This window comes from Haliotis asinina, chromosome 7 (assembly GCF_037392515.1).
Source record: "Haliotis asinina isolate JCU_RB_2024 chromosome 7, JCU_Hal_asi_v2, whole genome shotgun sequence".
Lineage (NCBI taxonomy): Eukaryota > Metazoa > Mollusca > Gastropoda > Lepetellida > Haliotidae > Haliotis > Haliotis asinina.
In genome coordinates this window covers 1,732,126-1,745,503 of record NC_090286.1, presented here as the reverse complement: position 1 = coordinate 1,745,503, position 13,378 = coordinate 1,732,126, and the positions used below count along the sequence as shown (strand labels likewise).

Sequence of the window (13,378 nt, the reverse complement as noted above, 5' to 3'; positions counted from 1 at the left end):
AGATTTATGGGATTATGGTACGTGACAACCGACCTGAATCTGTCGTTGGATGTTCCTGAAGACGATGTCGGGGTTGATGGCGTTCTCTGTTGAACATGTAATACTCGCGGGACCCAGATCCAGACTTTCACCTGGCGCTGGTAGGAAGCAGGACACTCTCTAAAAAGAAATCATTAGAATGACTTTATAATTGTCTCCTCAGTATGAAGAACTATGTTCTACGTCCCGATTGTGAACAGTGAAGCAGTCAGATAACTGAAGGTATTACTCACCCGCTGAAGACATCACTGCTTCATAACTCTACACTGTTATTACACTTTGTGCAATAACATCGCGTGATGCCGGACGTATGACGTCACAATGGTTTAATGTTACGCTAATACATCTGTCACAATGGAATTAGATCATGCTTGACTGGCTGAGAATCATTACACTTTCAATCAATTTATGTTGAAGAGTGAAAAAACAGAATACCAAACTCGCTTCCTTCTACAAAACTCGTTAAAGATTTAGTAATGATATGGTGTTCCACGGAAGGTCGTTTGGTATCCAGTTTGGTTCTATCGTGGTTCACCTGGTGCGAGTCTGGCAGGACAATCACGATGGAAGACTCCTGTTCCTCTGTGAGTTTCCAGAACAGAGACGCCGTGGTGACGGATGGGGCCTCAGTTAACAGGTAGCCATTCATGGACAGATGGGACTGAAATTTAATCAAGACCAGACTAGAATTATTTATAGGGGCACATCATGACATCAGTATTTTCTGTGTTTAGAGAGATAGAAGATAAGTCGGGAAACCGAGGAGCGCCTTAGCATTCTGTATTATCGAATGTCCATGTCTATTTGGACATGTACAGAGTATTAAGTGTTACTGAATGACAATGTGTATTTGGGCACGTGCAGAGTACTAAATGTTTTTGAAGGACTAAGTGTATTGATACACGTACAGGCATCATCACAGCTAAGATATCCGCACGTCCGTTCACCCACACACGACCTTTAATGTCTTTACCTGACAACAGAAAGAGAGAGTATATTGTCAGATACAGTCATGGGTTCTCTGTTACTCTCGAACTGAACTCTCTAAATTCAATACACAAAGATTGGTTTATCAGCATGTGGAAGAAATGTTTACTTCCTGAAAGTGAAAGCATCACACCTCGACTTGTAAAGCATATTACTGAAGGGGCTAGTGAATATGTGTAACGGCAATATGTTCTTACCTGTCTCAGCTCGCTGTATATCGGATTTGACTCTCTAGAACCCAAGAATACGAGCAGGTGTATACATATGGCATATAGTAAGCAATGCTGTGGATCAAAAACTCAAAGTAATGGAAGTGTTTCAACGAATTTAGTGAAACTTTAACTTTAGAAAATATTCCTTATATGATGAGACGAAAGGATGTAAAACGATAAACGATGTAAAATAGATAAAATAGCAATTATGGAAGCAAGGATAAACATTTCGAAACTGCCAACTTGTAAAATAGAAGGACAGATTTTTCTGATACATCAGTACAGAGACGTGATTAGGCAGACAGTAATTCTTCAGTTATTGAGTGTCAATATATCATCTTTTATGTTTTGCTAGAACACTGTTCTCTATTTGTACCATATGTCCACACATAAATGTTTAAGCACATACTGCTGAACAATCACCTGTATCAGTCTTGGTACAGTCAAGTTGCCCATCTGGAACACTGTCTTCCTCCCCCGATGTTTAACAAAGTCCAGAGACGTCAGGAACGTGTCTCCTACCGTCAGAACCTCGTACAAGGTCGTGTACACACAGGCATACTGTTCCTGCAATACACATGACAATGTGACACATGGTCGCAGACAAATATATCCATTGTATCGCAGCAAATATATCTATTACCTACACAATGTGCCATTGTTATGATGCCTATCTGATATTCAAAGTGATACAATCGACACGATGTTTGTATAATCAGAAATACAATTACCATTTTGAGGTTATGAATGGTATTGGCGTCAGTACCTTGGTCTGAATCATGTTTCTCCTCTGACGTCTCATGTCACACGCGAACCTGAACACATCCACTTTGTGGTCACTCAGAGCCCTGTCCAAAAGGTAGTCCAGCGCAATGTAGGTTCCAGTGCAACCTATCCCAGCACTGAGGAAAATAATGAGCACAATCAGTATCGACCGACAAGATGACAAACTGAGAAACAATTATACGAATGGATGATGACAGAATAACAGTGAAGACACCAGGTGTTAACGAAAATGGAAAGCATTTCTACTCCTATCGTTAGTACCAGTCTATTTGCATACAAAATGTAAGACATTGTTTGTTGTCTGACGCCACATTGCGCTTCTCCTGTAATACTGGCTAGGGAGTTCTTTACACAGTAAATCTTGATCAAAGTTATAGGCCAGACAATACGGCGACAAGATTGAGCATTTAAACTGAGGTGAATTAACACTGTATCACTGTTTCCTCAGCTTCTTCCATTCCACGGTTCATCAACTCCATTATTATGCTGAATATCCCGGACATCCTCAGTGAAGAGAATGTCTGTACCAGCCCACGATATTTCTCAAGCATATACTTCGGCGGAACTGGAGCCCTACTGGAACTACGTAGTTAACAGTTCAAAACGTTATATTCATATAAAACCTGTTGACATACCACAAAAAGTTTAACCTGCTTGAAGAGCTATCACAATTATAACGGCCCCACTACAAGATAGAACTGTGGAGGTTTTGATGTACGTCTCATATGTAATTCAACGACAGCTTTCCTGTGCATTTAACCCGTGAAGATCCGGGGTACAATTGGTCTGCAGCAAAGCAGACTTGTCATAAGACGGACTAACGTGATCGGGTGGTCAGACTCGCTCACTTGATTGGGACATGCCATCGTGTCTCATATGTGTACATTGATACTCATGCTATTGATCACCTGATTGTCTGGTCCAGATTCAATTATCTATAGACCATTTCCATTTAGGTGGAATATTGAGTGCGGTGTTAAACAACAATCAATCAACCAACCAATCCCGCCCAACCCGACTTGCAGGAGCGTGCGATATCTGTCACAAGGGAATCGTACATAAAATGTAGGTCTTCATTATCATGATCATAATACAAGAACTGTGTAGTGTCTTCTTACAGACCTACAATGTACTAAAAGAGGTGAGGTGTCGGGATTGGGCGTCTTCCGAACTCGCCACAGGAACTCCATAAGGTGAGTTTCGTCTGGAGTTCCATGGTCCGGCCATTTTGTAAAGTGGAACTGGTAGAAAATTCTGTGTTCCCCTGTCTGTGAAAAGGAAGATAATACCATTAATAACTCCAATTATTCCAAACATGCACAGTTCAGGTTGTGAACATAGAAACTCTTCCCAGTTTCAACCCTCATTTACATATCACTGTCTTCGCAATAATTTAATTTGTTTCACTGCAACCGGGGAACATTTATTTCTTTTTGTCCTAGTTTGAAGTAACGCAAGATACTGACAACCCGCCATTTCCCGAGAGAAAAGAAAAGCCTGCATCAGTCTGTAGTAACGAAAGATAATGTCACACTGCATTACCTGCTTGACCGTAGCAGTGAGTTCTCTGATGACCCAGCATGCCCTCTGAATGACCTTGGTGACACTGATGGGAAAGGGTCCCGCTTCAAGGTCACGTGTGTCGGACCAGTAGGGTTCACACTTCACCTAAATGAAGATGTTTAAACCACTCACTAAACATCTGTCAACGTTTACGAACAAACGCAGTCACTTAACGGATATACAAGCTGCACATCAATATATACTGGCCCTAAAAGACCATGTGCATTTATCATCAGAGGAGCACGTTATTTAAAACCAGAGATGTTTGAGTGTTTTGCAGCAAAGAGGTACACGTGTTAACACACTGCACGAGGCACTAGACGATGTGAAGCACGTGAAGAAGAAGACATGGGAATGCATATAGGAAGTGTGAAGTGTATGCAGAGGTGCAAAGGATAGAGCCCACGCGACCCGCTATAAAAGCAACGTCAAGATTTACAACAGACGATCGATACATGGCTCTGGGTATGCTATGGTCTGGTTCTACCCAGCGGGGGGGGGGGGGGGGGGGGGGGAGGGGGTTTGACAACATGTTTACTGTAACACCGTATCAGCAATTAGCAATTAGTCCGTCCGTGTGGTCAACAAAATGATGTCAGAGATCGCCCATGTTCAAGGAGACTAATAGTTACCACCCCTGCGCAACATCCAGAGATTCGACTGGTTCACCTGCGTACTCAGTGTCAACAAGCAACAACAACAGCCTGCAGCATCTCCAACTGCAGACGGATTCATCCTCAAACCGTCATCAACTGCCTACTAATTATGTACGTTTCGGCCTACGTCCGATGGTGGAATGGTGCAGACGACACCTCAGACATTCATTGTTTTGGTGGAGACGTGTGATGATGAAGGCTACGTAGATGCATGTGTAATTGTTCGGATGGCATCACTGGTCGTATCAGAACGCAATTGGTGATAGTGAAGGGCAATCTGAATGCTCTAGTGTACCGTGATAAGTTTATCGCACCCATTGTCATTCCTTTTCTTCAACGTCACGGGATCGTTTTTCAGCGTGACAACACAAATCCACATACAGCACGTGCTGTGCAACAGTTTCTCCAACAACAACAACTTGATGTGTTGCCCTGGCCCTGCAGTATCACCGGATCTTTCCCCAACTGAGCATGTTTGAGATGAAATTGATCGCCGCCTTCGACATTTGCCAAATTTTCCTGTAACGCTTCATGATCTCTAGTAGCGATTGTCCATATGTGGGATAACACTCCCAAAGTATTTCCCGCTCGACTAATCCCATCCAAGAAACGTTGTAGTGCAGCCCAACCGTGTTTCAGACCAACGGCGGCCATACACGTTACTGAAGTTTTGCTGTGTTGAATTCTCCATCACAAGGGATAAATATTTTACAGTTAAAACAATGAAGGATCTTTTTACCAGCGTTAAAAGCATATCTAATTATAGGTTTTTAAAAAGAAATTGATTTTTGGATGGAATTTTGAATGTTATGTTGTGTAAACAGATGTATTTTAACGATTGGTAGTTTGGATTAGTAACTTGAATTGTTGGTGGCTGTACCCTCAAAGGGGGTTGAAGTATTATAAAATTATTGTCCTCCTGAGAGGGTACGCAAGTCCACAACCATTCACAGTAAATTTAAGTCTACCAGGATTTTAATCGTCGTATTCATGTGATTTTAATTTCGGCTAACTTTTCATACAATTGCCAGCAGCTGAAGGGATGGTGTAAATCCAACTAGGGACCATGTAGGTAGCAAAGGTACTGTAAGTCCCCATGGTTCCTAGTGTGGTGATCTACCTTCTGTTGTTGGCGATCTATAGTCTGTTTTTATACTGTATTGTCTAAATAGTGCTATTAGTTTTAACTTTCCATGCTAGTTTTAATTGAAATTGTGATATTCTAGTTGTTTTACTGTCCTTCGTCGACAGGTTTTTATGATGTATATATGCTCTTTTTCATTGTTGAATGTTCTCGTCACGATATGGCTGAGATATTGCCGATGTGACGTTAAATATTAACTCACTCACTCACTTACTGAAGTTTTGACTTTCTGTTTTGACCCTTTCAACTTCTAGACCCCTTTACGTCACTAAAGCACAATAAAAACATTTCACATCCTTCATGTGTGCAGACAAATGCAGTTTGGTTATGCAATACCATCGCCTTTGGACTAATGGGTTATGTCATTTATCTATGAGGGCTTTTTTGCGATGCACAGTTTACTGTTTGGGTTAGTATAGTTAGTTTATTGACAAAACTGTTTTACCTTGCCCATTTCCGTCAAGTTGGTCAACATGACGATCCTGGTCAAGTTCTTCTGATATATCATTCTCCAGAAGTCAGTTACAGTCTTCTTATTCGGTGCTATGGTAGTTAACAATAAAACACAAATTGTATGAACACATGCACATGTTTACATGAAATCGATAGTTTCATATCAGAAAGAGACGATTAAAGCCTTTATGATTTCACTTTATGAAGACATGAATGTGTTTTTCACCTTGAGCTGCAATATAGGCTTGATCCCTTGAAAATCCCTGAAATATGAGGAGCTTGGTAAATATTGTTTCTTCTATTCGCTTCTTGACAACAGATACTTCAACCACAACAAACTACCGTAATGATGGATATAAGCAAACAATGAGATTCTCTATGATGAAGCTCCTGATCAGTTATGCTGTAAGTCGACGCAAAGCAATAACCTAACAGTACACATGTATAGATCCACATCCATTCAGAACTGTAACAGTTTTACTTATGTGTGTCTGCTATGATAACAATTATAAAGATCTAGATTACATTGATGTAGCTGGCGTTGATGTAGTCTGAGAATGGATCCTCGGGAAGATTGTCCAGGACCACCCGGTTGTAGTCATCTGTGGTAGACAAGGAAGTGCTTTACTATGACACACCTACCTATATGACTGAACATGAATATGTTACCGAAGTTTATATTAGGTCATGGACATGGTGCCAATACTCACATGGGTAATACTGCAGGAATCTGTTTTTGCCTGTGTTCCCTTCAAGCTGAGAGGTTTCATACGTGTGTGTGAACCCAGAGATCAGTTTCTACGTGTCGAAAATTACATAACATTCAATGCATACAAACATATGGATACAATCTGTTATGTATAATATCATCCCAAGATTAGCATAAATAAACGAACATTAGTGATTGAAAAAGAGACGTAGCTTTATTTACCCTGGTAGCTGATAAGTCTAATATTGCAAGTAAAATATAGATTAGGAAACAAAACGATTCGGCTCCTATATTGCCATTGGATGTCAGAGGTTACTGGTAACGCTGCATGAGATCCTAAAATGAAACCACCATGAAAGAACCAGCCGGAAACATGTTAGGATGGCACACCTGGTATTCCTTCTCAAATCCTTGTTTTTTAGTCTGCATATCTCTGATCCTGTCCCCTAGCTTGTCCACGCCCACCTCCGTACTGATGGCTGGTCCAGTGTTGTAGTATGTACTAGCTGTGTTCTCCCCAGAACCATCAGCATCACGCCCCGTCTCCTCCTTCTCCTCATAACCATCATTCACACTTGGTCCTACTGCTGGAGAAACACATTTCATAGAACTAATTTAAGGGAAACAACTGCTTGTCAACTGGTGCTTATAAAATAGTTTCACACAAATATAAACTATTTAATAACGTGAGAAAACTCATTTGTACACAATCTCTGACGAATAAAACCAGGCCTCCGTGATGCAGTGAATGATGTCTCTGGAAGACCTACAGCAGTTCAACATCTCACTATCTAAACATGAACGCTGATTCCTAAATGTTGAATGTTGGTTGAATGATCTTTATATCTTACCATGCAACTCTGGTTCTTGTGGTTCAAAGGCAGACACGTCCTCATACACAGAATTATCAGTTCTCGTCTTGTTGGCATTTCTTTTTCTCCTTAAACAATGCGAGGACGTTAGATATCTATGCAATGCTTGGTTAAAGAAGTCGCCATGCTGCTGAAGGCTAAATTCTTAATTTATGCATGTTGTGTAATCTTCTAACCTTAATGTTCGAGTGAAAATAGGAACACACAAATCCTTTTGTCTGTTTTAATATTGTAGGATCTTTCGCAGGCTAAATTGGGGCTTGGTAAAAGATCGATATTCCTAAATATCGTCGATAGGAAAAAGTACATACATTAATGATTATCAGTATATCGATAATAGCGTACATAAACTTTTGTGATAAAATCAAGTTTCAGTCTACTCATACAATCCACAGGTTATTGTTCATGACACGATTTTAAAGTATGTTCAGGACACTTTTTTGTCACTGTTTTGGTAGTTCATGCATAAACATGTCACTGCTTACCAATAGTGTGGAATATATTCATTTCTTTCAGACTTTGTTTTAGTTAACGGTTATCGTTCGTATTAGTCCTCCATAAGCTAAATGGTTTGCGTTTGTGGCAATGGTAGTGTTTTACATTGCTTCCTGTAACATCTGTTTTACCATTGCTCCCAAACCATACAGATGAATTCCTAATTACAAGGGATTACAAGCAAAATTCGTCAACATTTATCACATCTTTCTTATTTATTTTACGGTATGACATCGATGTATTTTTTTATTAAAATAATAAAAAGCATTAAGGTCTTTTTTCAAAATTGTCATACGATTGCTGTTGTGTCAATACGTTTGTTTACACAGAAGGAGCCATTTAAACTGTAAGATGTTCTACCGTGTTCGGCTGTTACAGTGACTTACAAACTCCAGTGAAGAAATGGGTATGTACTTTTGATGGTGGCGACATTTCATTTTGACATGAAAGTTGTTTTCGAACAGAAGCGAGGATAGTACGTTGCCAACCTTTGCTCGATTCGTTGGCACATAAGAAGACTGGTCATTTCCTCTATGCTCCACAACCCATTTGCGTTACAGTCTGCCTGTGGATTAATACATCTAACAATTGTCGTTGAAAAATCTTAAACGGGTTTGAGTTATAAACCGGAAACAAAATGATTACGGACGGACGGAAGGAAGGAAGGAAGGACAGACGAGGGGTCGACTATATCCCCCCTTCCCTCAGTACCCGCCGAGAGGATAAAAAAGACTAATGAGCGTGCATGATACCTGTAGAAGAAAACTGCAAGAACAGTGACAACAGCTACCACAGCTACAGCAACAACTCCACCAACCGCACCACCAACGACAGGACCATTTCCGGACGATGGCGATGAAGATTGCCTTTGGGCTGAAAATATGAGAAAACAGTGCACTCATGAGTAAGTAAACTAGATGAGTTGAACACGCTTTGTCATTATGTTGTTTACAGTGAACGAGCCTCATGTGGGAGAAACGCACAGGTGAAGAGAGCAATTAATGTGAATTGGTTTCAGGTGAATAGTTGACAGTAATATATACTGGTTTTAGTTTGATCGAATACCAAAGTGAATGCTGTTAATCAGTCAGGGTGCATATACACCTTTGCTGACAGGAGAGTGTTCCAATCATTTAACGCCACGTAATGTTACTTTGTCGACAAGTGTCGCTGACCCAGCCTGAACTGCAGTCCTTGGGGCAGGTTCCAGTGACATGGTGACAAGGTTCATTGTCCACACAATGTCCACATGTGGAAGAACAGTTAACACCAAACGTCCGTCGGGGACATTCTTCAGGTAAATGTACATTGTCAGGGTGTATTTAGGATTTGCCTCAAAATGGTTGATTAGTCTGAGAGAAAACTAAATAGGTCATTAGCATGCACGATAATATCCAATGTTCAGCATTTGAAGCATTTGATTTGTGTTAATCGTCGATACCGACACAAAAGTTTATATGAAACTGTAACAGTATTTATAATTTAGCATATTGCACGAGGACATGACATACCAAAAATACAGTTCATTCGCTCCCATCCTGGCTGACATCCTCCATCACACCGCCCGGTATCACGGGGACATGTGCCCGACACTTCCTTACACTTCCGAGCACTGCAGTTACCACGGCAACCAGGGCCATAACTCACGTTTAGTGTACACTCTGTAAGATAAGCATCGGGACAAACTCTGCAATTATTCAATGCAACACGCAACAAAGTTACTGCGCGCGTATGTGTCATACATACGGGGGGGGGGGGGGGGGGGGGGGGAGCTGTCTAATGCGCCAGGCTGGTAATCCAGCGAGGTCGAGGTTTCGGGATCGAACTTTGTGTGCAGACTCTTTCAGTGTTGTCACAATCCCTAGTCTACAGTACACAACCCTGTGCACATAAAAGAACCCACGGATCCGTTGGTATATGACCAAATGGTGGCCACATGAACACGTGCATACACCTAGTTGTGGGTACAGCAACGTGCAGTGTACGTGGACAAAAGTACTGTGACTATGTGTCCCAGTCCACCCAGCTGTCAATTGGGTATCTCGTTAGGATGAGAGAGCCACAATAAACTCGGTGCGCCTAGTGGCGGCAAGAGTTGTATACTCCCCAGGGAGTTGAGATTGAAATACGATGTGCTGTGCCTGAGCATGCACTAGTGCGTGGATATCTGCGCTATATAAATATCCTATATCTAGCTATATAAATATCCTATATCTCATCTACTCTGATGTAGTGATTAATCTTAAAGTATTGAGTAGACAAATGCATGATAACACTGTCCTGGTAGAAACGTTTTATTGATTAATCCATGAATACTTCAGACATTGGACCCTGGCACAATCGCCTCCAATAGCACCAGACTCCCATATTGCACTAAAACAAAACATACGTGACATTGTAACATACCTGATGTACAGTCCACTCCGTTCCATCCTGGCTGACATCCTCCATCACACTGCCCTGTATCCCGGAAACATGTGCCCGACACTTCTTTACACTTCCGGGAACTGCACTTACCATGAACTGCAGCCAGGGCCATAACTCACGTTTAGTGCACACTCTGTAAGGTAGGCATCAGGACAAACACTGCAATTCTTGTCAGTCCTCACATCATGGGAACAACATAAAGACAACGAACCTCAGAGAACTGCAACTTGACCACGGTGAAGGTAGACCTGCACATTACGCGTCATTGCGCGTGTATGTAACTCACTAGTAGGTACACTGCTGTAATGATTAATGTCAAAATGCTGGCTGTGACAAAGACATGAATTACATTGACATAATCGAAAAAATTGTATTCAGTAATCAATGAATAGTTCAGACATTGGATTCTTACATTATCGGTATTATTGACACCAGACTTCCATATTGTCATCATACGTGACATTGTAACACACCTGATGTACAGTCCACTCCTTCCCATCCTGGCTGACATCCTCCATCACATCGGCCTGTATCCTGGGGACACGTGCCCGACACTTCCTTACACTTCCTGGCACTGCAGTTACCATGACAACCAGGACCATAATTCACGTTTGGTGTACACTCTGTAAAATAATAACAATAGCAACACACACTGCAGTTCTTGCCAGTACTCACCGCATGGAAAAATACATAACTGCTACCCATGTGAGAAGAGAGCTTTGGTGCTTCTTGTGCGAGATTTCTTGTTCTGTTTATGTGGTAGTAATTACATATACTTTGTCTATTGTTTGACGCGCACACTATGATATTCCAGCCATGAGATCAGACCAGACGATCAGCTGAAGGATATTACATGCAACGATCTAAACTGTCAGGCACCACACTGGAGAGGTCATACGTGACTGTGTGACACACCTGATGTACAGTCCTCTCCTTTCCATCCAGGCTGACATCCTCCATCACATCGACCTGTATCCCGGGGACAGGATCGCCCTTCTTCCTTACATTTCCGAGAACTGCAGTTTTTAACACACCCAGCTCCATATTCCTTGCCATCGAAACATTCTGAAGGAATGTTCAAAGATATTATGTCATTTCACTGTATTTTCTAAACCGTATTGTTCAATTTCTCGTTGGTTCATGTTTAAGATTATGAACGTCCGACTACTGTAGGTTTCAGTACATCCGACCCCGTATTTCACTTCTTTAAAACATTCCGCAGGAACATTCAGATAAAAACACGTTTTCATATTGATCACCGTATCCTTAGTTCAGGCAGTCAAACTGTTACTTTCATTCTTAGTTACACATGTTTCAGAGAATCTCGGACGCACATCTCTTTTGCATCACATCATTTTCTTGTGATAGACAGAGTCGGCACTACAGTCCATGATTCCTAAGTGTAACACAGTCTACATCCTTCCGCCCAGCACTACAGAACATGCTTCTTACCTGTAACACAGTCTAAATCCTTCCAACCGACACTACAGCCCATGTTTCCTACCTGTAACACAGTCTACATCCTCCCAGCCACCAATACAGCCCACGCTTCCCACCTGTAATACAGTCTGCATCCATCAAGTCACCCCTAGAGCCCATGATTCCTACCTGTAACACAGTCTACATCCTTCCAGCCAGCACCACAGCCCATGCTTCCTAGCTGTAACACAGTCTACATCCTTCCAACCACCAATACAGCCCATGATTCCTACCTGTAACAGTCTACATCCTTCCAGCCAGCACCACAGCCCATGCTTCCTAGCTGTAACACAGTCTACATCCTTGCAGCCAGCACTACAGCCCATGCTTCCTAAATGTAACACAGTCTACATCCTTCCAACCACCAATACAGTCCATGATTCCTACCTGTAACACAGTCTACATCCTTCCAGCCAGCACTACAGCCCATGCTTCCCACCTGTAATACAGTCTGCATCCATCAAGTCAACACTAGAGCCCATGATTCCTACCTGTAACACAGTCTACATCCTTCCAGCCAGCACCACAGCCCATGCTTCCTAGCTGTAACACAGTCTACATCCTTCCAACCACCAATACAGCCCATGATTCCTACCTGTAACAGTCTACATCCTTCCAGCCACCACTACAGCCCATGCTTCCTAAATGTAACACAGTCTACATCCTTCCAGCCACCAATACAGTCCATGATTCCTACCTGTAACACAGTCTACATCCTTCCAGCCAGCACTACAGCCCATGCTTCCCACCTGTAATACAGTCTGCATCCATCAAGTCACCACTAGAGCCCATGATTCCTACCTGTAACACAGTCTACATCCTTCCAGCCAGCACCACAGCCCATGCTTCCTAGCTGTAACACAGTCTACATCCTTCCAGCCGACACTACAGTCCATGTTGCCTACCTGTAACACAGTCTACATCCTTCCAGCCGACACTACAGTCCACGTTGCCTACCTGTAACACAGTCTACATTCGTCAAGCCGACACTACAGTCCACGTTGCCTACCTCTAACACAGTCTACATCCTTCCAGCCGACACTACAGCCCATGCTTCCTAAATGTAACACAGTCTACATCCTTCCAGCCACCAATACAGTCCATGATTCCTACCTGTAACACAGTCTACATCCTTCCAGCCAGCACTACAGCCCATGCTTCCCACCTGTAATACAGTCTGCATCCATCAAGTCACCACTAGAGCCCATGATTCCTACCTGTAACACAGTCTACATCCTTCCAGCCAGCACCACAGCCCATGCTTCCTAGCTGTAACACAGTCTACATCCTTCCAGCCGACACTACAGTCCATGTTGCCTACCTGTAACACAGTCTACATCCTTCCAGCCGACACTACAGTCCACGTTGCCTACCTGTAACACAGTCTACATTCGTCAAGCCGACACTACAGTCCACGTTGCCTACCTCTAACACAGTCTACATCCTTCCAGCCGACACTACAGTCCACGTTGCCTACCTGTAACACAGTCTACATCCTTCCAGCCGGCACTACAGGCCATGTTGCCTACCTGTAACACAGTCTACATTCGTCAAGC

At 42.4% G+C, this 13,378-nt stretch overlaps 1 protein-coding gene across 1 annotated transcript in view; it reads right to left on the bottom strand.

Moving 5' to 3' along the window:
- LOC137291162 (uncharacterized) overlaps positions 1–13,378 on the bottom strand; it is a 118,978-nt gene that overhangs the window by 27,691 nt on the left and 77,909 nt on the right. Inside the window, exons 14-29 of the mRNA XM_067822452.1 lie at positions 9,057–9,207; positions 8,669–8,782; positions 7,401–7,489; positions 6,940–7,130; positions 6,551–6,638; positions 6,366–6,442; positions 6,067–6,103; positions 5,833–5,930; positions 3,567–3,692; positions 3,147–3,292; positions 2,005–2,140; positions 1,662–1,805; positions 1,224–1,257; positions 948–1,012; positions 575–700; positions 34–159 (exon numbers count right to left, since the gene is read on the bottom strand). Coding sequence (XP_067678553.1) covers positions 34–159; positions 575–700; positions 948–1,012; positions 1,224–1,257; positions 1,662–1,805; positions 2,005–2,140; positions 3,147–3,292; positions 3,567–3,692; positions 5,833–5,930; positions 6,067–6,103; positions 6,366–6,442; positions 6,551–6,638; positions 6,940–7,130; positions 7,401–7,489; positions 8,669–8,782; positions 9,057–9,207 — 1,748 coding nt within the window. The remainder of the gene's footprint in view (positions 1–33; positions 160–574; positions 701–947; positions 1,013–1,223; positions 1,258–1,661; positions 1,806–2,004; positions 2,141–3,146; positions 3,293–3,566; positions 3,693–5,832; positions 5,931–6,066; positions 6,104–6,365; positions 6,443–6,550; positions 6,639–6,939; positions 7,131–7,400; positions 7,490–8,668; positions 8,783–9,056; positions 9,208–13,378) is intronic.